A 27,775-nucleotide genomic window follows, 5' to 3' on the forward strand; every position below is an offset into this window, starting at 1 on the left:
GCATGGACAGCAGCTAGAGGGGTTGGGAGTGACTAAATAAGGTCCTGGTAGGTTGTCAAAGGTCTGGAGCCATGTTGACTGCATCCCACAGTTGCTGGAGGGGGTGTGGGATCCATAGAGTGAAAATGACGATCGAGGTACTCCCACAGATGCTCAATTGGGTGTAAGTCTGGGGAATTAGGGGCCAGAGTGGTACTTGGAAGTCTTGGTCATGCTCTTCCAACCAATGTTGGACATTTCTAGTCGTGTGACATGTCGTATTGTCTTGCTGAAAGATCCGATCGGCCCCAGGGAAGACAATCAGCATTTATGGGTATATGTGATCTGCAAGAATAGATTCATACCCAAATCGGTGAAGTGTGCCTTCCACATAAATGAGTGGCCCAGAGAATGCCAAGAAAGCATCCCCAAACCATAATGCCGCCACCACCAGCTTGTGTTCTTCCAGCAATGGCTGCTTGTTCTCCGAAGTTTCTCGTCTGACACGCCAACATCCATCCATTTAAAGAAGCAGAGAATGTGACTCATTTGAGAAGACAACCCTTTGCCAATCAGCGGAGGTCCAATTGCGATACTGCTGTGAAAATTTTAGCTTTTCTGCCAATGCAACTTGTTTAGCGGCGGTGCAGTGACCGTCCATTGGCTTTGGAGCCCTATATGCGATAGGGTTCACTGAACTGTTCTGTTAGACACACGTCTGGTAGCCTCGTGGTTCATTTTGAAGGCGAGTGACCTTCACGCACCTTCATAGCCGATGTTCACCTCTCACATCAATGGCACGAGGTGCTCCACAGTTTCCACGTTGCTTATTCACAATGGAGCCATTTTTCCACTCGCCATACACTTTCACCACAGCAGCACGAGAACAGTTCACAAACTACTAGTTTGAGAAATACCGCCACCCTTGCCCCAAAAGCCAACAATCATCCCTTTTTGCAACTCTGATAAGTCGCTCTTTTTACCCATGACTGCAATATGGGGATATGTGTGCAGACAGCCTATCACACACCTTACATACCCACCAAGTCGCATGTAACTTCCGTCATGAGCGTCATGCTGCTGACGTCGGAAGTAAAATGTGACTCAACTGTGTATATTACTTCAGTTTGTCAATATATTGGTGATAGAAATAAATGATATTTATTACTTATAAGTATATACTGCCTGGTTATGTCATTATGCCTTATTATGCTGGAAGTGTATTATTTATACCTTGATTACATTGGATTGAGTATACATGCTTTGATCTTCAGCCCACGTATCTGACTGATTTCTGAAGACATTAAACAAAACTGTCTCTCTGTTTTCTCCTTATATATCTGATTAAAAAAAATACTTTACTTCTCCTGTGGAGGCACTGAAGGAAAAAGGAAGACTTGTCGCCAGGTTTCCCTGCAGATTACGGCTCAAGCAAATGGAGACTGGTGGGAGAATGTTTCAAGACTGGTGTTTCTTACGCCAGTCTTGATAGCAAACGCTGCTGATGGACGTTGCGTCAGAATTATTAAGAGGTAATAATTTGTCGAGAGTCACGGTGCTAGCTAGGGAGCTGGTGTAGATTTCTGGTCTGAGGTGCACCAGTTTTCTGGCACACATTTTGTTAAATTAGTTGGACTGCGGACATCCCACACACCGACTGCCTCCTCCGGTAAAAGTGTCGAGAGAGGAAGTTGCAACTTTTGATCCAAAAAATTGTGCCTTTCGTACAACAGAAAACTGTCATACACAGAGATGATACATTCTTACCTTCACGAGAATGTTCTAAAAAAAGGGACTGTCCAAAGCAGACAGCCCCTATAATTAGATGATACCATAATATAAATGGTGTAGCTTTATGCATTCCCCATGTAATAACAATTCTGGAGCATCTATTCTTATGGCTCTATGCTGTGCCGTTCCTTTATTATTTCTACTAGAAGTTATGAATGAATTGCTAGCAGTCTGCAGTAAGGGTACAGAGGGGAGGTAACCAGCTGGGGGGGGGTGTACTGCTGCCATTTTCAGACTGTGCAGGTACCCCCCCCCCTTCCCAACTGGTTGCCTCCCCCTCTGTACCCTTACTGCAGACTGCTAGCAATTCATTCATAACTTCTAGTAGAAGTTATGTCGGACCTCCGCCGATCAGATGCTGATGATCTATCCAGAGGATAGATCATCAGTTAAAACAAACTGCAGAACCCCTTTAAGTAATCTATCAATGAACAACATTCACATCATCTAATGCTGAAGTATAGGGGGAAATAGAGGGCTGGTTTGCAATCGAAACGATAACTAGGAAGACAGTAATCTAGTAATGAGATTGTACTATTGAGAGATCGGTACCCTACCTGGGGCCATGCCGCGCTTGGAGAATGCCGCGCTCCTTGATTACTTAGCAAGTAGGAGTTATCCTGCGTTAAAGCATGTCGTTGAGGGGCACCATCCGCCATTATTCCCATACTGTCCTGGCTGTAGTCATTTAAGTTGTCTGTATTCGATAGCCCCACAGATCTCCTCATAAGAGCCGGAGGTTGAGCTTCATTTTTATATGGCTTTTGAGCACTGTTATCCTGATGAAGGGGCAGTTGCGGGGCTACATGCTGTTTATACGAATTTCTGACTGGTTGTGCGTTCTGAAACATGTACTGCGGCACTGCACCTAGCTGAATCAGATGCATGTCGTGGGACTGATTTTGGGCATACTGCTCGGCTTTGGAATTGCTGTACGGTGGTTGCTGATGTTGAAGCTGCACATGATGGTGATGGGATTGCAGTACGTTGTGATGCATTTCTTGCCCTGCTGCCTGCACTTGGTAGTACTCAGACAGCTGACCAGAGAACGGACCCTGCTGCTGTACTCCCTGGTGTAAGAGTCGATGCTGTTCTGGCTGTTGATGCTGCACATAATACCGAGTCTGTTGCAAGCCCTGTCCGTGTTGTGCTAGAACCTGATTGGACTGTCCCTGCTGCCCATACTGCTGCATTGAAGGCTCGGGCGGCATCTGAGTGGCATGCGGGAAGTAATCATAGTAAAATGACTGGGATTGCTGCATGGGCTGTAGAGGAGGCTTCTGCTGTTGGTTGGATAGGCTTGGATGCATCTGCTGAGAGACCTGAGGATACCTGTCCATAGTGGTAGCTTGCTGCACACCCGTTGGTTTGACTGACAGCAGCTGCCTGAGAGCACTGTCACAGTCCGCCAGCGACTGTTCGGGTAAACCCTGAGCCATGGCATGGATTCTTAAGTTCTGCCTAGCAAACACCTGCGTGAAAGAATCCAACTTATGTAATGCTCTGCTGGTCATTTTCGGACGATTATCCAGTTCGGGATAGTAAGACATCTGGTAGGCGCCAGATGTGGGATCGTTTGGTACCTGTGAATTCCATTGTAAGCTTTGGTCATAGCAATTCATATTATTGCCTCCCTGAGTGTGGTTACCTACATTCGACCAATGTAAAGTTCTAGATGCATCGACCTGTCCGGTATTTTTAGCTCCAGGATTTAATGTGATCTCTCTGGAATCTTGGGACAAGTGAGGAGAGGATGAAGAGGACTCGGAGGCGTTCAAGTCCAGAGAGTCGTAACTGTGGTTGAGCAGCTGGCTGTTTGCCTGATGCTGCATTTGTTGATAGTACAAACTATCGCTACTGTTGGAGACGAGCTGTGTCTTGTACATCTGCTGGTCTTCCATAGTGACTGGGGTAACCAGATCTGGTTGGAGCAGTGCCCATGTAGGATAATGTCCCTGAGAGATGAGAAGAAATAAAGTGTGCAGCTAAGTATTGAGCGTGCCCATTTATTTGGAAGAAGCTTTTCTTCTAGTTAGAACGGCTTAAGCTCTCCGAAGGAAAAGGCTTAGATTCTTCAGAAGGAGACCATAGAGGACAAGGCAACAATTCTGTAGAAGAGCCATCCATCTGCAAAAAACAAGAACATTTGGTCATTATTTTACTATAAATCAGCAGATATATCCTTGGTACACGGCGGCAATAATTTCTAAAAACTGAAGTATTAATACTTACAGCAAGGTCACCAACCTCTGAGACAGAGCTTTTACTTTGAATGGCTGAAGGTTTGTTCAGTTACCAGGGTCGAACTAGGGTTCCTTGAGGAAATTATTCTCGGGGCCCAACCCCCAAAGCATAATACGTTTTGATTCAAAGAAACAGACCCTAATGACAATTTATTGTCTCCAAAGGCAGCTCCAAAAGTATTATTTTTTTTTCTAGGCCTTAGGGGCCCACTATGGGATCAGAGATGGGGCCCACAAGAGGATCCTGTGGTACTCTGGTGGGCCAGTCTTACGCTGCCAGTTACCCTAGCCGAAAATTCTGAGTTGATAGAAGGGGTTCCACTATTCGCGTGTGGAGAGCGGTTACAAAGCCCCTCTCACTCTGGAGGACCTATCCGGTACTACTTTACACAGACAACCCACCGATGTAAATGGGCACTGTTTAATACCTACCTTCCCCTGTGCTGACACTGCAGAGTAATTAAAACACTTACGGCAAGGTTACCCCACAGATTACAGCTGGTCGCTGCGGGCCTCGGCAGGGGGACACTTTGGTATGTATTGGTTGTCAAAGTAGGAATTGTACAAGCAGAGAACTAATTAAGAGTTATTATCCAGCAGATTTCAAGTTTAAGTTAGTTTTTGTATTGGTCTAGTGCATCTAAAACAAGCAACTCTGCAAATATTCCTAATGAAGTATTTCCTATCAATTGTGCCTTTAGATAATGTTATGTGTCTCCATGGTAACAGACTACAATCAAGGCCTGTGTAGTCTGATCCTGCAGTCCCCTTCTTCACATGGTATGTTGGCAAGAAGTAGGTGACACATGGATGACGATATTGCAAAAGATACATTTGTAGCTGAATAAATAGACTACAAAGTGTTTTCTAATGTTTTCAATCACTGTGAACTAGACTTTTCTGCGTAGCACCGTGGTACTTAAGTGGTACCTGTCACCAGTGACCTCACAATCACGCTGTTTGCATAGACACATAGCTGTAGTTCATATGATTAAAACCCCATTTGTCTTTTGTTGATCCGAGACTCTGTTCCCAAGTTAAATACTTTTTCTTAACATGCAAATTAGGCCTTTGGTGCAATGAGGGCATCACCATTGCTCTTGTTGCACCCAAACTCCACTCTTCTCTGTAGACAGCTCCTCTCTCACTGCTTTGATTGACAGGGCCAACCAGTGGCAAAGCAGCCAGGAAGGGACTGACCACAGAAAGCAGTGGAGCTTGCGTGCAACATAATACACCCTCATTGCACCAAAGGCCTAATCTGCATATTAAGAAAAAGTATTATAGCTTGGGAACAGAGTCTCAGATCAACAATAGAGAAACAGCATTTTAATCCGGTAAACCACAGCTATGTGTCTATGCAAACAGTTTGATAGGGAGTTCGCTGGTGACAGATTCCCTTTAAGTCCAAGGTCATCCCCATGTTTTGGCAGGTTCATACTGAATACAGCAGAGCTTGCTAAGTGGGTGGATGGCAATGTGACTGCAGGATCAGACTACACAGTAGTTGTCTGTAGTCTGTTACTATGGAAATATATAGTTCTGTATAGAAACTTAGACAAAAACATATTTTTAATATTTGCTTAATTTTAAGGTGTACAGGAGCATGCAAATCTGTGAGAATTATCTTTAGTATTTCAAGGATGTCCACAAACATTAAATATGTCATTTGTATCTCAACAATTTTCATGTAATCTGGCGACAGTATAGGCTTAGCATACCTTCACCCAGGTGAAAATGAAAAGTCAAACAAGCAGACTATTCTGCTCCGCTATCTCTCTGTAGCACACCCACAGAAGCAGCACCACGATGGACATTATACAGCAGTGTTGAGCGGTGTAGCTGTGAATCCTGCACTGGAGTGAGGCAGAAGTGCACTTACTAGAAGCAGTAGCAATGTCTGTGTCTGTCTCTCTCTCCTCCCATCTCCATAGACTCCTATGGGAAGCTGCAACCCTTTCACTCAGGGAAGCTGATAATCTGTCTCTTATCTGCCTCACTGAGAATGGATTTTTACCAGTGAATTGACAGGGGGGGAAAGGGGGGGGGGGACTGGTGGTAGAGGATCTTGAGAACTGGAGAAAAGGGCATTTCAGGTGGCCCCTATCTGTTAGATTGTAGGTAAGGAAGGAAGGCAAAAGTGGGATGTTGCACTAAGCAATTGTACAATAAAAACGGTACCTGGATGATGTAAAACTGATGAATGAGTTTTGCAACCGGTAAAAAACTTGTACTTAAACCAAAGTCTATATACGAACTTGTTATGTCACAAGTAATACATGGCATCAAATATCATACATACATGCAGTCATTCCAGTTTTTAGATTTATATCAGGAAGTATTTCATTAAACACACAAACCTCGCACATGATGTGAGTGTAACACGCAGCGTACCTTCTCTCTGTCGGTAACCGTCCACTTCCTGTCGTCACACAGAATGTAATGAGATGAACTGTTCAAGCGCTTTTCTAAACAGAAGTTACAGTCTGGATCATATTTCAGATCTTCCTCCCTTTCACACAAATGGTATGTAATGCATAAGATCTAAAAGGTGACAAAATAGAACAAATCGTTAATTAGGGAACAGAAAAAAAAAAAAAATCTGCATTGATTTCAGTAAAAAATAATAATTTTGTTCTACATGATTTTTCTGTACAAGAGCTCACGGCAAATACCTTTTTTACTTCTTATTGGAATTTTCTACCTATTATGCCCAAGGTGGATCAAATATTTTAAATTCTTCGAGATCTTAAAGGGGAAATCAGGTTATATAAAGTTACCCCCTATCCACAGCAGTCCTACCAGTGGGACCCCCACCGATCAAAAAAAAAAATTGGGCCTACCCTGTGTGGCCCCCCCTGAAATGAACAGAGTGGCTGGTCGGACATGTGTGTGGCTGCTTCATTCATTTTTATGAGCGTTCCAAAGATAGCCGAATGTTGTACTCGGCTGGGAGTCCCAGCGGTAGGACCCCCATGTATCTAATAGTTATCACCTAGGGCAGTGGTGGCGAACCTGTGGCACAGGTGCCAGTGGTGGCACTCAGAGCCCTCTCTGTGGGCACCCGCACCCTGGAAAAAGTCTATGGTGTACAATACGCCTTAGACTTTTCCTGCCATTCATCAGCGCAGGGCGCGCTATGAACAGCACAGGCAGCGCACTGAATGTAGGCAGGCTGCTATAGCTAATTGACAAAGTACATGGAAGATATACTATATTAGAATTCAGGGTAAATTGCTGTGTTGGCACTCTGCGATAAATAAGTGGGTTCTGGGTTGCAATTTGGGCACTCGGTCTGTAAAAGGTTCACCATCACTGACCTAGGGGATACCTTTACATAACCGTAATACCCCTTTAACATTAAAAACAGAATTCGAAGGTCAGTAAATATTTCTTTTTCTTTTGGTTTAAAAATGGGTAATGACCCTTTGCTGCTAACCTGAAGTAGTTCCAATGCCGGTGTCTGCTGTGTATCCAGTCTAGCAGATGACCTTGCCTCTCTGCTGCAGTCCTCTGGACCTAGCGATGGCTCTTCTACGCTACTCGATCTTCTACCTAGCAGATTGTGGCCCGTGCATATTCTGCCCATTGTTCCCTGGGATCTTGATTCAACCTGATCCTGACCTCAGCTTAGTTCTTAGATTTCACTCCTGCCTGACCCTCTAGACTGTTCAGGTGGCACCTAGAGTTAAACTCCTGGCTCTTCCCATCGTCTCTGCTCCTCACTATGATCCTGTCTTGTCCTCAGGCTTGATGCATCCTGAACGCTCTCCTGTTGACAACTCTTTGCCCCATTCTTGACTACTCTACTTTTCCCATCTGTGCTGATGGTGGCAATGGCATGGGGCTGATGGCACTGGCTGGGGGACATGATGATGGTGACAATGGCATGGGGCTGATGGCACTGGCTGGGGGACATGATGATGGTGACAATGGCATGGGGCTGATGGCACTGGCTGGGGGACATGATGATGGTGACAATGGCATGGGGCTGATGGCTCTGGCTGTGGGACATGGATGATATGGCAATGGCATGGGGCTGATTGGCCTGGATGGGGGACATGGATGATGATGGTGGCAATGGCATGGGGCTGATGGCGCTGGCTGTGGGACATGGATGATATGGCAATGGCATGGGGCTGATTGGCCTGGATGGGGGACATGGATGATGATGATGATGGCTATGGCATGGGGCTGAAGGACACTTCATCTTTACATTGTTTGGAAAAAGATCTGTTACACAGTACACATCTTAAAAATTTCTTGAACAGTTTTGTAATTTGTAAACATACAGAAGAAAATAATATATTGCGATATATATCATTATATCGCACATGCTTCAAATTATTTTGCGATATAGGTTTTAGGCCATATCGCCCAGGCCTAGACTCAAACAATCGATGGCCAGAGAAGTGACCGACCTCACCATACTATATGGGGGCGAATTACTATGTGGGGGCAGAGTGCGGGAAAATTACTATGTGGTGTAAGTGTGGGGGACATTGCTATTGGGGAGACACTGTAGGGGCATTTCCATTACAGGGGCATATAATGGGACATTATTTTTGGGGACACTATTCAGGCATTATTACCTGGAGCACAATATAGGGTGTTGTTATTACTGGGGACACTCTAGGGGACATTATAACTGCTGTGTACACTAAAGGGACATTTGGGGTCATTTATCAAACTGGTGTAAAGTAGAACTGGCTTAGTTGCCCATAGCAACCAATAATATTCCACTTTTCATTTTTGACAGCTTCTTTAAAAGGTGGAATCTGATTGGTTACTATGGGCAACTAAGCCAGTTCTACTTAACACCAGTTTGATAAAAGACCCCAAATGTTAAAGTTAAAGTTAGACACCACATTACCATTTCACTACATTTAACATACATCTACAGCTGTCAATGGAGTAAGTATGATTTTTTTTATGTGTGTGTGAGATGACGGGTACTCCGAGACTGATTCATACTGTAATCTTGGTCCCCTCAGCAATATTAAAGATATTTTACCATTTTAAAAGGAGTCCGTCATCTCTCTACAGCACTATTAACAACAGTAATACATGAGTAGTCCTGGGATGGCTAATTAATATCTTGATCCCCCTTCCCCGTTGTAATACATTAAGAAGACTCATGAACTCTGACCCTTTGCTGTTGGCCCCGCCCATTTCCTCATCTGCTACTGTAGCTTTCAAAACAATTCTAATGTAACATCTACTAGTGCGATTACATCAGTAGTCACGGTAACGATGGCGCCATAAGACCTACCACTTTTCCGATAGTGATTAAATTTAATGTGTTATGGGCTAAAGGCATTTTAAAAGTCAGTTTTTGCTAAAAAAAAATAAAAAAAAATTAAAATAAAATATTAACCATTTGGCTTCTGCAGCCTGTATGTATTACAATATATAGCAAGCTGCATTTACAGTTAATTCTGTCGGAGGATCTCATTCTGCAGCTCCTCTCTCTGTGCTCCTGAACGTTCATAAAGCTGACATGCCTTTTGATTTAAGGCTCAGTTCACACCTGAGCGTTCTGAAAGGAGAGCTCTGTATGCGCGATTGTACGGGCGTTTACAAGCGCGCATACAGAGACAAGTGTACACACAGTGTCGCGCGTTCCCGAAAGTCTATGTACGGGAATGCGCGACAAGCGCCCAAAAAAACCGCTCCTGTACTTGTGTGAGCGTCGGGCGTTTTACAGCGCGATCGTACGCGCTGTAAAACGCCCAGGTGAGAACCATTCCCATAGGGAAGCATTGGTTTCTCCTTGTTGAGCGTTTTACAGCGCGTAGGAACGCGCTGTAAAACGCTCAGGTGTGAACTGAGCCTAAAGGGGTTGTCCAGGATTAGAGAATTAAAACATGAAAAGCTTTCTTCCAAAAACAGCATCACCCCTGTCCATGGGTTATGTCTGGTATTGCAGCTCAGCTCAATGGGGCAGTGCTACAATTTCAAACACAACCTATGGACAAGGGTAGTGCAGTTTTTGGAAAAAAGCAGCCATGTTTTTCTATGCCTGGACCTGTACCCAATCCTGACGTGTCTGTTTCTGATAACTACTTGCACTTCCCATGTAATAACAATTCTGAAACATCTATTCTTATAACTCTAGGTTGTGCCATTCCTTTATCATTCCTTCTAGCAGTTATAAATGAATTACTGGCAGTGTACAATGAAGGTACAGATGGGGGGGGGGTCCCTTCACAGTCTGAAACTATCCAATCAGTGCTCACGTCAGTCTGTGCAGGGACACAACCTCGACTGGTAACACCCAACTGGACCGTCATAGTAAACTGCTAGCAATTCGATTATAACTCCTAGCAGGAATAATAAAGAAATGGCACACTATCGAATCATAAGAATAGATGCTCCAGAATTGGCAATACATGGGGAATACAAGGAATTACTAAAACAAACATGGTCAGGAGCGGTGACAGGTCCTCTTTAAAGGGGTTATCCAAAAGCCACCCACAATGCCCGAGCCCCACATACAGAGAATACTCACCTGGTCCCAGACAGTGACCTGCCCCCTTTCCTCACATGTGACACGAGGGGAGCAGGTTGGGATGCGGCCTGCTATTGGCTGCACCCCCCCGTCGATGGATGTTGTGATCTGCATGCCAGGGAGATGCAGAGACGGCTGTGGAAGTATTTGGGAGGACACAGGTGTCGGGACCAGGTAACTATTTTCTGTATGAGGGGCCCTGGCATTGTGGGTGGGTTTTCCAGGTTTGGATAACCCCTTTAAATGTATTTCATTTGGTTATAAAGAAGTAATTTAACATTTTTAATTAGGAGGGCGTAGAGAGGGGGCGGCCGTGTGAGCCGTCAGAGCTCTGAATAGTATCCAGCGGCTGGTACTGTAGTGTAAAACAGAAAGGCTGCAGAAGGCAGACTGTCCAAAAATTCTGATCCGAAGCCGTCCATGGCCTTTAAGGTTATATTAAGATATAAAACCTTGAGTAACCCCATGCAAATTATTTCTTCAGATTGTTAACCCAGGAAGCTCTTAACCGCAGAATGTGTCAATCATACCGACCATTATAAAGAACAGAAGGAAGCAAAATAGGGGATACTTTGAACAGACATGGGGACAGATTTACTAAACCTGTGTAGTCTTCAGCCAGTGTATACTTAGAACAGACAGATGTATGACAGCGGCTGATGCTGGGTGATAAATCTGCTGCACCTTTACACTGTCTCGCCTAACTTTACACCACCCATCGTGACAGAAGGCTTCCTTTACGCCAAAGCACTGCTACAGTACATCCTAAACCATCAAATTTTCCCCTTGGTTACTTCCCTTTCCACCTAAATTATAGAAGTCGAACACAGTGGGTGAGTCCAGGTGTGACTTTTTAAAAAAAATTTATTACAATTTATTTTGAATTAAAATTTCTTTCGCTTACGCTACTTTCATACTAGCACCAAAATGAACTGGTAGAGAAAAAAAAAATATATTAATTAACTGGTAGAGGAACAGCCTGCCACAGTTCATTGCATCTGGCATAGCCAGAAGGGGCTGGGGCTCCGCCAGGCACCATTGACTTAAAAAGGGACTTGGCCTGTTTCTGGCATTAGGGCCGAGATTCCTCTAGACAATTAAAGGGGGGTCATTTATGATGGGAAGTACGCCACTTTGTGGTGTATATTTGTTGCAGATTTGTTCGCAAAGGGGGTTTGCGGGCCAATCTGCAACTTTTCCCCGCTCACTCCACTTTTCTAAGGTGGCGGGAAAAGGGGACGTGGGCGGGGAAGAGGAGCTGCCATCCCATTTTCTACGCCAGTTTATGGCGTGGAAAATTGTGTTAAACGACTTCAGCAAGGGATCTGGTGTAGTTTAACCCATTTCGCGAGGCCGGCGGAACCAAGCGGCAAAGTTAGGTAGAGGCCTGCGCCTCACAGGGGTATTAAGACCAGTGTATAAATAGCCGGTCTTAACAAATGACCCCAAAGGTTGTTTTCTGTCTGAATACAGGCACTAATGCCAGAAACAGGCCGCATCCCCATCGGGTCCCATTATAGTCAAAGAGTCCCCGTTGGGAAAGGTAGTATCCGACAATGCCAAATACAATAAACTCCAGAAGGCTGTTCCTCTACCGGATCATATTAATTCATCTGAGATCTGGGTCATTGAACTTTGCATGGGAGTGATAGACGCACACATAATCAGAAACTGGGTAGGGCAGGGGAGACCATTTTAAGTTTTGCTATGAGGCCTTACAAGATCTGTCTGATGAGTCAAAAAAGATCTAAATGTGGTGCAAAGCATGTATGCCATTATTACTGTATCAATGGGGCACTCTGTTTGGCACTATATTTCTGGGGCTACCTACAGTTATAGGGTGCCTAAGCTAAAATTGGAGGAAAAGCAGAATGAGGCTACTCTAAAACTTAACCTTTAAAAAATATACATAAAAAAGTGTCAAAATAACAAAGGTTATGTTGAATCATCCCAAAAAAAGACAATCTGAGAAATTTCATGCAAAGCAAATAGGAAAACACAAAGAGGGGTCACATATCGAGGGGAGACATATCGGATTAACCACCATATTAGTTTGTGGAGATTACTGCACAAAAATAATAATAATAATGCAACACTATGCTGTACTTATCAAACAAACAGTACGAGTAACGAGTAGACCACTTTCACAGAGTCAGGAATTTGGTCAGTGATTGTGAGCCAAAACCAGAAATAGAGGCTACACGTATAATGGAAAGATTTTCACCTGTTCTGTGTTTCTGACTCGCGCTTGGTTTTTGGCTCACAATCAATGATGGAAATCAAACACTGACCAAACACTGTGTGAAAACAACCTTACTGTGGACTCACCACCCCTAGTCAGAAGCTCAGTTGAAGCATGGAGAGCCGCCTCCTCTTCAAACAGCTGATCGTCTGGGGTGCCGGACACCCACAGATCAGATATTGATGACCTATCTTAAGGATAGGTCATCAATATAATACCACCTGCACAACCCCTTTAACCAGCTTCATCAGTGGGCAACAAAGCTAGGACAAAATCCTTCAGTAAATGTGCATGGTCAAGTGTAAAATGACTAGTGCACCAATTGGATCTGACTAACGGGGGAATTTACAGGGGCATCAAAATAAGAACTTTGTGTAAAGAGTGAACATATGCTGGAAAAGCGTGGAGCCAAAGACATCTGAGTGGCAAACTCTACAGAGACGAAACAAGGTTGGTAGAAGTCTTCATGGTGGTTTGGGTCAGATGGAGAGGAGAAGGGAAAGGGAATGACTCCAATTACAGAAGATGTCATATCTACGTCAAAATCTTTCCTACTAGTTTATCAAAAAATTGTCAACCGTCTAGCTTTAAGACAATCCAATATTGTAACCCTAGTGTGAATGTGGTCATTTATTAAACTAGAAAGTCTTCTAGTTAAACAGAAATCTAGGAGTGCAATATTTAAATTTTATGGCCTCAAAAAAGATCTCAATGCTAATTCTAGATTTCCTGTTGAGGTATAGTTCAGTGTTTCCTGTCACACGTAACTCAAATTTATTTAAGCAATATAATGGAGGTATCAGTGCCCGAAATATACATTGAGATATACGCACAAAAATAGAAATGAAGTACACCAGGGAAGATTTACCAATGTGACAACTGAAGATAGACCATATTCAAGATAGACTGGCCACTGTGACACATTACTGCCCTGGCCTTGGGTTACAATGTAGTGAATAAGATTTTATGAAAACTCATTCACAAAGTGAGGTTAAAAACCATTTAAGGTTTGGACTTTTTTTTTAAATTACCTATTTAGGGTGTTTTTGCCATCTTTTGCCTCTAAGGAAATCAATAAGCAGCATCACAGTATTTAAATCATCACTATCACCACCCATCAAATATCCACTAAGACCCAACTGCCCACCCTACACAGATGAAGACTATTAGTGGACTGTTGCCTGAAGCTGGAGCACATTACCTTCTTCTCGAGACTGTCTCAGGCAGAGATCGCGCTACATTTTTTCCAGAAGAGTAAAAAAAATTTGAGGAGTATTTTTAGCAGAGGAGGAGTAAAAATTTTGTGGTAATTCATATATATAATACATAACGTTATGAGGCTGATATTTCTGCAGGAAACCATTGCTAGTCTCCCATGCAGAAATAAATGTAGACAATTTTACATTTATCCAACATCATACACTAAACAGAAGACCACTGCTGCCATACACAGCGCCCACCTGACGATGCCATACACAGGGCCCTCCTAACGCTGCCATACACAGGGCCCTCCTGACGCTGCCATACACAGGGCCCTCCTGATGCTGCCATACACAGGGCACACCTGACGCTGCCATACACAGGGCACACCTGACGCTGCCATACACAGGGCCCACCTGACGCTGCCATAAACAGGGCCCACCTGACGCTGCCATACACATTACATACACAGCTCTACCACATGCACATTACACATATAGTTTACTATATACACATTGCACACACACAGATCTACTACATGTCCATTACACAGATAGAACTACTGTGTGCACATTACACACAGAAAACTGTACAATAGACTGGTTACACTGACATAGCCCTGCTTTATACACACCTTCCATACATAAAGTACCTCTGCATTCTCCACCAGCACAGTCCTACAGGGAGCCTGTGTTCCCCTAACTCCTCCCACACACATGGCTGTGACATCACCACAGGTCCTGTAACCACAATGTAGTGTTTAGTCCAGACTCTGGAGCTGCTCCTTGTAAGAGAGATGTCCGTGAGGGGTGGGGCTTCTCAGGAGATGGGCGGGGCTTCATGCGTGCCGAACCTGACAGCTTCTAATACAGCGCTCCTGACTAGAAAAGACCATGCATAAAAATACGCATGAGTCTTTGTCCATGGAGTAAAATGGCCTGAACAGGTGTCTATGACTCTTGTTCAGGCGTTATTGCGACCTCTGGTCTCAGGTAAAAAGTTAATTTATGCACCATACCAAACCAGGACAACCATCAGGCTAAGAGGGTAAAGAAGAAGGGCCAAGTAAGGGCTCTGATGTGTTACCTGCCATCATTGAACTAGATCTGTGATGGCTAACCCCCGGCACTTCAGCTGTGCTAAAACTACGACTCCCAAGATGTACACTTGCTTGGCTGTTCTCAGAACTTCACAGAAATGAGTGGAGCATGCTGGGAGTAGTGGTTTCACCACAGCTGGAGTCTTGGAGGTTAGCCATCACTGAACTAGATAAAATTATTCCACCCTTCATCCACCACCAGGAGGAGCTCCTTACACACAGATCCATGCAGTTGTTATTGCATGACATGAGCTCCCCCTAGTGGTAGGTGCAGGCAGCCAAAATGTTATCATTTACAAAGGCATTTGCATCCATGCTATTTTGCTTGGTGCAACAGTTTTCAGCCATTTATTTGTTCTGTAATGCCATGCTATATTTAATAAAGACTGTGCCCTGTTGGGTAACGCAGCACACAATGGAGTACAGCACAGCAGGGTACCCCTAACATTTTATTGTATGGGGCCTAGAAATTTCTGATGATGGTCCTATATCAAATTTCAGCTTTTTTGTTTTCAAAACTGCACTGGAGAGAAGAAACTGCAACATGTCCACTTTTTGTCTGAGAAGGTTTTGCTACACGACGCCCGTACAGCACTGTGCAAAAAACAATTGAGAAAATGGAATGAAAGTAAAAACGTCTGATAACCGAGTCCTCACCCACAACCTCAATAGACTCTTTAGTAAAAGAGTGTATTGGCTGTGTTGAAGGGGTCAAAGGGGTATCCCACGAAAAAAATTAAATAAAATAAAATCTGGAATAACGCACACCATTTTTTAAACTATATCAAAGCAAGATATCCAGTGTCATTTTCATCCTTTTTTTGATATTTTATTCACTCCTCTGGTCTGCCCTCACCCCTCACGCAGCTCTGGTCTCTTCACTTTCTGTAGGTCGGCAGCAGCTGGTCACATGAGACAGTCAAAGCAGCTGCATCTCACAGGAGTGCATTGTATTCAGTTCTTGTTAGTCCCTCACATATAGCCCCAGAGATACATAGGGTATGTAACGTCCCCACAATTTCTATTTTTCCCTGTCTGTAGAGAGATATACGGTAGCTATATATTTCTATGAATGGCTGAAAGGCATCAGGGCCTCTCTACTATGAGATCACTATGTCAGTACTGAGAACAGGGACGCTACTGAGCATTAGTCCACTTTTGAATGCAGGAGAAGGTGGACCAGAAGGAGAAACAGCAGGGGGTGCGTCCAGAGTGCAAAATGTAATCTATGTCATATATACAAAAATAAAAAAAAGAATATTTTTATTGCCGATATATTGTGCTAATACTTTATTTGAAATGCTCTTTTCGTTACATAGTAATATTTTTCATGGGGTAACTGATTTAAGAGGGTTTTCAGAGATGCAGCACTACTACGAGCACCGGTGCCTTCTCAAACAGCTGATCAACACAGGCCCCCCCCACCGATCAGATATTAATGACCTGTCCAGTTCAAAAATCTCGGAAAACCCCTTTAAAGGATACACGATTATTTTATGCTGTTGCCAAAATGTCTCCTTTTAAAGTGCTATTTATTTCAGCTAAATTATCAGGGAAATGATCTCCCTCTGTATGAATTGGCTCACCCGAGCTCTAGGCTGGCAGCACAAAAGTCACCACACCTCTGTAATTCCACACAACAAACACTTTATAGGATCTGAAAGGAGCACACAGTCCTCCCGCTGACAGTGTCAGTTAGGGTAAACCCGTCATCCAGTGCCCATAGAACATTGCATTCTCGTGTCTCCTCGGTGCACCTGTCTTATATAAATGACGAGACTGTTAGAAGACATTTTTGTAGACCTGTTGTAGTCAATCAGTCTCTCCACAATGGCTTACCAACATCCATGGCTGATGAGAAGTCTTCCCCTTCTTAGGCACTATGCAAAACGATGCCCAACCCAATTGTCTGTCCACCCCAGCCTCTTGGAACTGAAACAGATTGTATGGCCACCCCAAGCCTGTATTCACACATGCACTATTTGGTTCAGTTTTTGATGCAGTTTTTTTTAGCCACAGTCAGAAGTGGGTCCAAAAGGAGTCACAGAAATTAATATTTTATTTTTGTATCTACTGTGCCAAAAACTACATGTGTGAATATGGCCTGAAGGAAAAAAACTCAGTACAAATATTTTTTGTATTTTTGAATATTTTTCATGGCAAATGTTCAACAGTCTGCAGCAGCACGAAGGATACCTAACTTAAGAAATTAAGAGGGGGGGGGGGGGTCTCACTGCAGACGACCCATCTTTCAGGGGGAAGCCATGGACATTTCACATGAAAGGTAGTCTATGTAGCTGTGTCCAGTAGAATGGCTCTCGGCCACGGCATATGAACAGGGGTTGTCTGTCGGGATTCTTTTAAGAAAACATATGGTAGAGCTTCCAATTATGTGAACAAAGCCTATTATGGTCCTTGAATTTTAAAATAGAGAAAAAAAACTCTTAATAATTCTAGAGTACCTTTTAGCAGGCTCAACCCTATTTAATTAGGCATACTGTCTGGTAGGGCAGAATTTATTAAACTGGTCAATCCTGTCTATTTCTGTATGCCACAAAACATTCACTTCCACTTCCTCTTTTAATTTCCTGCGCCTCTCCCTCCGACTTACGAATGTTATTTTTCCTGCAGATAAATGTATTTCATCCTGAAATCTGTTCTAGAGAAGACACACGGTGGAAAATGTATAAGTCCCCCTGAAGTAAGAAAAGTTGTACGTTTTCGCGCAAGCCCCCTTTTCATGTAGAAATTTTTTTCCGGCGCAAGGACCTCCAGAAGATGCATCAAAATCATTTTAATATTTTTTTTATAAAAGGTGCCAGACTTAAGGGAGTTATCCCATGATTAATTTTTATTTTTTACATTAGTCATCATATAGTACATGACAACGTCTAAGAAAGTCAGAACCAGCCGTGTACCTCACATGGATCCAGAGATCTCCCCATTCATTGCTCCAATTGCTATGCTTAGATTAGCGAGGAGTCTACTTTCTAAAGGGATGTGTCCTTTCTGCTGCAGTTGAAGGATGGAGCTGAGCATGTGCTTCCATCTCAGTGAGCAGGACAGAGAAAATCGGAAAAAGAGCAAACAGCAGGTGGCGCTGTACAGATACATTTTATTTAATAACTCATTGCTTATACAAAATGTTTAATTAAATGCAATTACAAAAGTATTCAGATCTTGGTGCTGGTTTGAAAAATGTAGAATATTTTCTATATTACATTCCTATCAAGCCAAAATAAACATAATACTGTCTTTAGATGTTGAGCAATAGGTTGTTCAGTAGTAATTATCAAGCCACACCCCTTCTACTTCCTTACCTAACCCCTATCATAAGGCAAGATTCAACTGAAGACCATAAGAATCCATAGCAAAACTTAGAATGGACCATATACCCTAAAAAAAAAAAAAAAAAAAAAAGAAGAAGAAGAAGAAGAACAAAAAGGCAAAGAAAAAAAAAGTAGCATTTAAAACTGGATATACCGGCATTTATTAATAACGGAGCATTTATAGAGAGAAGATGGCAAAACTTGTGCCTAATTTATAAAAACATCACTATTTTTAAATCACTGGGCGCAGCGTTCTTGTGATTGGCTGCAGCGGTCACATCATCGCTGCAGCCAACAGCCTGGGAATAAATGGGTAAGGAATGCTTCTTCTTTCCCCTTAGGTATTGTTAATCTCCAACTCAGACAACCCATTTGAAGTGAATTTCCACCTTCAAAGGGTGTCAGTAGTTAAAGGGGTTGTCCATGTTCAGAGCTGAACCCGGATATATCCCCATTTTCATTCAGACAGCCCCACTGACATGAGCATTGGAGTATTTCATGCTCCGATGGTCGCCTTTGCCCGGTGCTGAATCGCGCAGTGCAAAGGCATTTTATGGAGATCTGGTGACGTACCTGGCTCTCCATAGAGTAAGCAGTGAGCCTGGTGACGTCACTGGCAATGATGGGTGTAAAATGGCTAGGGCAGCGCTAAAGCCCGCCTATCTGTGACGGTGATGTCACCGGCAAGACTGCTGGGCGGAGGCCTCCGCTAATCAGTGTGAAAACATAAAAAGCCCTTGCCCAGCGCAATACAGCGCAGGGCAAGGGAGAGAATCGGAGCATGAAATACTAAACTGCTGACAGCACTAGGTAATGCCTGGGGAGAGCAGGACAACATATAAATACACCTTTTGTGGGACTTTTATTATCAGCAGGAGTGTGAATAGGAAGTTTTAGTCCACCAAATTTTACTCTTGCAAGTGCCCGGTAGGCAGAGCTTCACTGTGAGGTCCTCTCTGCTTCACAGCCACAAGCATCTTCTTTGAGTAACTGTAGCATTCAACCAGAAGACCACTACAGCTGTCACAGAGAGTGGGGGAGAAGCTGTACAGCAGCTCCATATGGAGAGCACTTTATAGTAAAGCTCCACCTACTGGACATTTACAAGAGCAGAATCTGGCAGAATAAAAGGTCATATTCACACTACTCCTGATGATAAAAGCTCCACAAAAGGTACGTTTTCCCTGCTCTCCCCATCCGCTACCTGGTGCGGTCAGCAATTTAGTATGGTCAATACTGCTGACAGACTCCATTTAAACACTGCAAGCGTGACACAGGTCACATGTAATACTACATTTGTCTGGCCAGGCAAGGCTTGCTGGAAACCAGACTCACAGGTCAGACAATCAGTATAATCGCTGGGAGTTTCAGAAATAAGATTCAGCATGATAAACGTCACCGGGTTGGGTTTAGTACAGAGAAGAGCCAAACATTTCCACTAATCATTTGTACCAACTAATTGTTTAATCAATGGGGCTCCTGGTTTTAAAATCTGCAGCATGTCAATTTATTTTACTTTTCCTGTCTGGATTTTCTCCATTCACTTCAATGGGGACAGTAAAATCCGCATGTAATTCAGCACCATTTGACGCGGATTGACCGCATGGATTTCCCTGCGAACCTGCAGATTTCAGGGCGGATTGTCCACACATAAATCCTGAACGTGTGCAGTTATCCTTAGGGTGCATTCACACGATCGTAGTGTTTTGCGTTCCGAAAAACAGCGATACCGGCCTGTGTGCGTTCCGCAATTTGCAGACTGCACATGGCCGGCACCATGACAGAAAATAGTACACGCGCTATCTTTTTTGCGGTGCAGCAGAACGAAACTACAGATGCGGCCCCCCTTGAAATGAATGGGTCTGCACCCATTCTGCAAAATTGCGGAACGGATGTGGAACCATTCATAGTCGTGTGAATGTGCCCTTATGATGAAGGTTGATCCCCGATTGGTTGCGATAGACAACGAAGCCGCTTTCTCTGGGAAGGTTTTGATCCATGGGGCGCATTGGATGAGACTGTAATAATGCAAATGTAGACATAAGGGTTGGGTTTAATGAATCATAATGGGATTAATTTATTCTGAAATGGCCTATTTTCCCAGGAGGTAAAGCGTGTCCTAGATAAGCGCGTTCTCTAGATGGAAATCAGATCCGTGTACTTACATGTTTACCTCTACGCCATAATTACATTCTATACGCTTTGCTTTTTTATGAACTACATTAGTCCTGAAAAGTGACAAAATACTAACTTTTTAGACGTTTTACTGTCTTTATTGCTAGAAAACCCGTGAAGTCCCATATATGAAGCTGCTTTATCCAATATAAAGCACGAAGATGGAATAGTTGGCAAAGATTTTCCCTTTTCTTGGGATCCAGAGTTTTTTTTCAGCCTAAGGGCTCATGCACATGAGCGCAAAAAAACGGATCCGCAAAAAGTACGGATGACATACGTGTGCATTCTGAATAGAACAGCTGGCCCTTAATAGAACAGTACTATCCTTGTCCGTAATGCGGACAATAGGACATGTTCTATTTTTTGGCGGAACGGAAATACGGACATACGGAAACGGAATGCACATGAAGTAACTTCTGTTTTTTTTGCGGACCCATTGAAGTGAATGGTTCCGCATATGGTCCGCAAAAAAAAACGGAACAGACAAGGAAATAAAATACGTTTGTGTGCATGAGACCTAAGTTTTTTTCTAAAGTACTAGAATCTTTACAGCATTCGTTAAAAATTTCTTAAAGGGAACGTGACATTTTTTTTGGTGTCAGTTAAAACCAGATAGCAACACAAAGCCTTTTTTTAAATCTGTTTTTATTTTCTGATTGCAGATTTTTTTAATTCTATTTCCTGTACATGATTATGGGGGTGGCCATCTTGCCTGAGCTGTTCTTAGCAGCATTAAGAGAGCATTTCCAGAATCGCTTTACGTCAGCCCCATGGTCCATAGATACAATGATCAGGAGAGGATCTCATTGACTTCTATGGGAGAGCTTTCTAGGTATGCTCTGTGACCTGTGCAGAAGTCAGGAGGGACTAGGTAAGCTGTGATATATCACCTATTGTGACAGGTAGATCCTGTGTCATCTATACACAGAAATGATATCTGCCATTGCAATCCTCCCTGTAAGGATAAGCAGATAACTGCGGTAAACTGATTTGTACAGACCAAGAAGTGGTGCCTTTTATTAGACTTCGTAGCCTGTGTGAACACTGCAGGAATTTATAGTTTTTGTTTAAATACAGATATTGACATGAACAATTAAAATAACATCATTAAAAATTATTTAAAATTATGATTTAACATAAAAAAGTGACTTAAACAAAAGGTAATTTTTGATGACACATTTCTTTTAACATTTTGTTTCTACAGAGCATGTAAATCTTTCACTTCTGACATAAATCCTTAAGGCCCCTTTCACACGGGCGAGTATTCCGCGCGGATGCGATGCGTGAGGTGATCGCATTGCACCTGCACTGAATACCGACCCATTCATTTCTATGGGGCTGTGCACATGAGCGGTGATTTTCACGCATCACTTATGCGTTGCATGAAAATCGCAGCATGCTCTATATTCTGCGTTTTTCACGCAACGCGGGCCCCATAGAAGTGAATGGGGTTGCGTGAAAATCGCAAGCATCTGCAAGCAAGTGCGGATGAGGTGCGATTTTCACGAACGGTTGCTAGGAGACGATCGGGATGGAGACCCGATCATTATTATTTTTCCTTATAACATGGTTATAAGGGGAAATAATAGCATTCTGAATACAGAATGCGAAGTAAAATAGCGCTGGAGGGGTTAAAAAAATAATCATAATAATTTAACTCACCTTAGTCCACTTGCTCGCGTAGCCCGGCATCTCCTTCTGTCTCCTTTGTTGAATAGGACCTGTGGTGAGCATTAAATACAGTTACAGGACCTTTGATGATGTCACTCCGGTCATCACATGGTACGTCACATGATCTTTTACCATGGTGATGGATCATGTGATGACCGGAGTGACGTCATCAAAGGTCCTTTACCCAGGTCCTAAAGAAAGAATAAAGGAGATGCCGGCTGCCTATCAAGTGGACTAAGGTGAGTTAAATATATATATTTTTTTTAACCCCTCCAGCGCTATTTTACTTTGCATTCTGTATTCAGAATGCTATTTCTTTTCCCTTATAACCATGTTATAAGGGAAAATAATACAATCTACAGAACATCGATCCCAAGCCCGAACTTCTGTGAAGAAATTCGGGTTTGGGTACCAAACATGCGTGATTTTTCTCACGCGAGTGCAAAACGCATTACAGTGTTTTGCACTCGCGCGGAAAAATCACGGGTGTTCCTGCAACGCATCCGCACATTTTCCCGCAACGCCCGTGTGAAAGAGGCCTAAGAGCTCTGCTTGCGCCTCTGATGTTTCTCTCTGCTCTCCTCCTCCCTTCTCTCAGTGTTTGACAGCAGCAGAGAGGGGGAGGAGGTTGTACACAACAGATCATAGAGTGGAGAATTTGGAAAGCATCCAGGTTAGAGTAGGGTAGTAACTTCAGTACTCTGTTCCAGCAGAGGAGCAGACTACCAGAGTTACCATATGAGGCATGGCCAAATACCGCCAGATCCCAAATGGGATTTGGGGGGTTTCTGACATAAATGCTGGCTTTCTGTAGGAAAAAGATCACTGCATGTGGTTACTGAACGTAGATGTGAATCTACCTTTAACAGGAAGGGAAGATCAAGAAAGCTGCAGATAGGCAGGAAAGCACACAAAGAGTCTGCTTTATTCCGCCCAGAAACAGCTCCACTCGTGTCGAAAGGTAGTATCTGGTATTGCAGCTCATCCCTATTCACTTGAGCTTTAATACCAGACACAAAAAGTGGTGCTCTTTGTGTGGGCGGGGAACAGACCCCATTTTTTCTAATCATGCGCATCCCTTTCACTTCTGGTTGTCTGTCCTGCCTTCCTCATGACCTAGATCGCACATGGATTGATCTGACTTCTCCTCCAGTGTCTATTCCCAACAAGTAAGCTGTCTTATCTCATGCGATCAGTTCTACCCCTCCCGTATCTTCTGTTCTCTCCAACAATACATTATCCACATGTGGCATTACTAGTTCCAAAAAGAAAACCGCACAAAAAATCTGTTCACATTGCACCTGTAAAGGGCGTCCAGGCTCAATCCTTCTGGTCAGAACATACTAGGGGAGACTGATCAAAACTGGTGTAAAGTACAACAGGCTTAGTTGCCCAAAGAAACCAATCACATTCCACCTTTTATTTTCCAAAGAAGCTCTAAAAAAATGAAAGGTGGAATCTGATTGGTTGCTATGGCTTTGCTGGCTTGATTCATTTTTCCATCACATTACACACTGCTCGTTTCCAGGGTTTATGACCACCGCTGCAGCGCAGATACAAGGTGGTCGGGACGGGAGCTGCTGCGCATGTGTGCCTATGCGCAATCACACGGTCCTAGCCACCAGAGAAACCCGAAACTTTTCCTACGGTCTGCAAGCACGTCCACTGCTGCTGGATTACAGGGTGGTCGTAACCCTTGGAAACAAGCAGTGTATAATGTGATGGAAAAATGAATCCAGCCAGCAAAGGAGGCAATATGGACAATCACTATACATTAGTAAGTACCTTGTATTAACTTTCTCAACATGACAAATGCCATTTGCTAAAGTGAGACAACCTCTTTAAGTCTCATCATCTCTTGAACCAAAACATTAAAAAGAATAAAATCCCCATGTGAAGCTGGCTCACATCCTAAGTTCCCTATCAGTATGTCTTTGGGGTGTGGGAGGAAACCGGAGAACCCTGACTAAACCCAGGCAATCACGGGGAGAACATACATACTTCATGGAGGTCCTTGGTCGGAATCGAGCCTAGGACCCCAGCGCTGCAAGGCACCAGTGCTAACCACTGAGCCACCCTGCCGACCACCATTCCTTTATATTGCAAACGTCAACACTGGTTTTTACTTCTGGAATATTGCTATAAAACTAAGGCTTCGTTCACATCACTGTTCAGCCTTTCCGTTCTCCTGCTCCGTTTAGGAGCAGGAGAACGGAAAGGACGAATTCGGCACATAACTGAGCCAAACGGAGCCCTTAGGACCCCATAGACTATAATGGGGTCCGTAATGTCTCCGCTCATGCACAACTTTTGTCTCCGCTCCAAAATCATCTTCTGAGCGGAAAGATAACGGACCCCATTATAGTCTATGGGGTCCTTAGGCTCCGTTTGGCTCAGTTATGTGCCTTCTCCGTCCTTTCCGTTCTCCTGCTCCGTTTAGGAGCAGGAGAACGGAAAGGCTGAACGGTGATGTGAACGAAGCCTAAGAGTGGTTGCTAACCTGAGAAAGGCCGCCTCCGAAATGTGTTGCCTCCTGCCACCTTTACGTGTTATTGTTTTATATGTTTTTAGCCATTTTTGGTATGTTTTTTAATAAAACTTCATTATAGTGATCAGCGCCCCAGAAACCATTTTCTCCTTTGCTACCTCCCTTTCTCAGGACCTTCCTTTGTACTTTTGAGAATTTACGTAAAGGGATTCTGTCACCCCGATTTTGGACATGCGTAGTACTGCATATAAGGAGTCCAGATCACTATATTGTATTTTCCCGCTGCCCCCAGTTCCCCCGTCGTCAGCACTCAAAGTAGTGATTTGGACTCCATACCTAGAGTACTACTCGTGTATTACTGTAGATGATCAGGGCTTCCCTTTAAACAAGCAGAACAAGAAGAAGCGGCAGAGTGTGATTAATAAAATAGGTCAGTAAGATAGGCAAACATGGACTAAAAAAAGAAAGTGAAGAAAACAAATAGAAAGGGGCTATACCATAAATCTCTAAGTAGAATGCATTACATAGAGTCCATACTGTGCTTGGTGCAGATCCACAAGATGTCTCGTGATGAGACAATCCCTCCAATCTGATCTCCGATTGTCCCTTGGGATGATGGCACCTGCTGCTCATTTCCCCTGCAGTCATTCAGATAAATGGTCGTTCATATAACACATGACCAGCTTTCTGCCAAAGGGGAGGTTCGAACAAAAGACCCTCTATTTTGTTCATGAGGGGCTGTGCTCATGGGATTATCATCCTTAAAGGATCTCAATAGCGGGGGAAAACGCTTCCATTTTGTCCCCATTCATTAGCAATGTGGACAAAACTGAACTGAACAAAACGGAATACACCAGGATGCATTCCATTGCGTCCCCATCGCGGATATAATAATGCTTCAAGCAGCGTTTTTCTGTTCGCGATGTGGTGCGAAGCAAGACGGATCTGCCCTGACACACAATGTAAGTCAATGGGGACGGATCAGTTTTCTCTGACACAATAGAAAACGGATCCGTCCACTATTAACTTTCAATGGAGTTCATGACGGATCCGTCTTGGCAATGTTAAAGATAATACAACCGGATCCGTTCATAATGGATGCAGACGGTTGTATTATCAGAACAGAAGCGTTTTTTGCTGAACCCTGCCGGATCCTGCAAAAACGCTGGTGTGAAAGTAGCCTTACTAATGTATTGTGATTCTCCATATTGCCTCCTTTGCTGGCTTGATTCATTTTTCCCATCACATTATAAGCTGCTTGTTTCCATGGTTACAACCACCCTGCAATCCATGGTCTCTTCAGCAGCACAGGGGAGAAGAAAGCACTCTCTCCCTCCCCCAGTGCCACTGCTGCCGCTTCCACCAATGAGGAGAGAGGGGCGAGCGCACTGCGCCACCAATGAAAGTAAACGTTTAATACAAATCCAGGAGGCAGGTGCTGGCGGGGAGCTGCGATCAGCGGCAGTTAACCCCTCAGGTGCCGCACTCCTGTATTAAATGTTAATTAATCATTCGTGGCGCAGTGCACCCTCCACCCTCCTCCCCAGTATTAAAATCGTTGGTGGCAGTGGCCACAGGGTCCCCTCCCCTCCTCCTCATTGGTGGTGCAGTGGCAGTTGTGATCGGAGCCCCAGCAGTATAATCCTGGGGCTCTGATCAGTTACCATGGCAGCCAGGACGCTACTGAAGCCCTGGCTGCCATGGTAACATCCCTGATGCTGTGTGCACAAAGCACAGAGCAGCAGGGAGAGTGTGAAGTCCTATTCATCCTAATAGAGCTCTATCAGGGTGAATAGGACAAGGGATGAAAAGATCCCAGGTTCTAGCCCCTAAGGGGGAAATGGTTATTAAATAAAAAGTATAAATCACCCCCTTTCCCAATTTTACATATAAACTATATAAACAATAAATAAATAAACATATCACATATTGCCACGTCAAAAAAGTCCAATCTATTAAAATATAAAAAAAAGTCCTATGCAGTGAACGCCATAACAGAAAAAATAAATAAAAACTGCGCGATTCACCATTTTTTTTTTTTTGTCACCTTGTCCCCCCAAACAATAGGATCGGACTGTTCTATTATGGGCCGGACATTCCATAAAATGCAGAATGCACGCAGCTTTTTGGGGTGTTTTTATTTTTTTCGCATGGTATCGAGTATCGCAATACTTTTTGGCATCGAAACAACCCTAGTCATAACCATGGAAACGAACAGTGTAAAATGTGATAAAAAATGAATCCAGCCAGCAAAGGAAGCAATATGGAGAATAACAATACATTAGTAAGTGCCTTGTAAGTGTGCCTTCTATCCCAGTGCTAAGGCTAGCTTTAGCACTGGGATAGAAGGCACACCTGCTAAAACGTTGCAAACCTGCAATCATAAAAATTCTAGAAATGAATTAACTTGCCTCATGGATGATGCTTCCCTAATCACATCATTTAGTAGGTTTTTATTAATCCTTTTGGGAGTATTGTTATTATTGTTGCAATTTTTAGTTATCCTTTATGCACACAAACTCAACAGTAAAACGTGATATCATCAGGCCGCTAATAATCAGGGAACAAAAGGAAATCACTACCTCCCCTGAGGGTCCAATCCCTTGTTGTAAAGCAGAATGCTCCTTAGGCCTCATGCACACGGCCGTGGAACACAGCCGTGAGCGGTCCGTGGCATCCCGGCCTGGCATCCTGCTGAGAGCAGGAGCGCACGGCGTCACTGGTTGCTATGACGCCGTACGCTTCATGCCGCCGCTGCACTACAGTAATACACTCGTATACAGTCGTGGCCAAAAGTTTTGAGAATTACATAAATATTGGAAATTGGAAAAGTTGCTGCTTAAGTTTTTATAATAGCAATTTGCATATACTCCAGAATGTTATGAAGAGTGATCAGATGAATTGCATAGTCCTTCTTTGCCATGAAAACTAACTTAATCCCAAAAAAACCTTTCCACTGCATTTCATTGCTGTCATTAAAGGACCTGCTGAGATCATTTCAGTAATCGTCTTGTTAACTCAGGTGAGAATGTTGACGAGCACAAGGC

At 43.6% G+C, this 27,775-nt stretch overlaps 1 protein-coding gene across 2 annotated transcripts in view; it reads right to left on the reverse strand.

Moving 5' to 3' along the window:
• Positions 1-27,775, reverse strand: part of TRERF1 (transcriptional regulating factor 1) — a 150,977-nt gene that overhangs the window by 37,895 nt on the left and 85,307 nt on the right. For both annotated transcript variants that reach the window (XM_040430362.1, XM_040430363.1), the window contains exons 3-4: positions 6,408-6,557; positions 2,328-3,897 (exon numbers count right to left, since the gene is read on the reverse strand). In XM_040430362.1, the coding sequence (XP_040286296.1) occupies positions 2,328-3,671 (1,344 nt within the window). In that variant the 5' untranslated portion in view covers positions 3,672-3,897; positions 6,408-6,557. The remainder of the gene's footprint in view (positions 1-2,327; positions 3,898-6,407; positions 6,558-27,775) is intronic.

The sequence above is a fragment of the Bufo bufo genome, chromosome 4 (assembly GCF_905171765.1).
Source record: "Bufo bufo chromosome 4, aBufBuf1.1, whole genome shotgun sequence".
Lineage (NCBI taxonomy): Eukaryota > Metazoa > Chordata > Amphibia > Anura > Bufonidae > Bufo > Bufo bufo.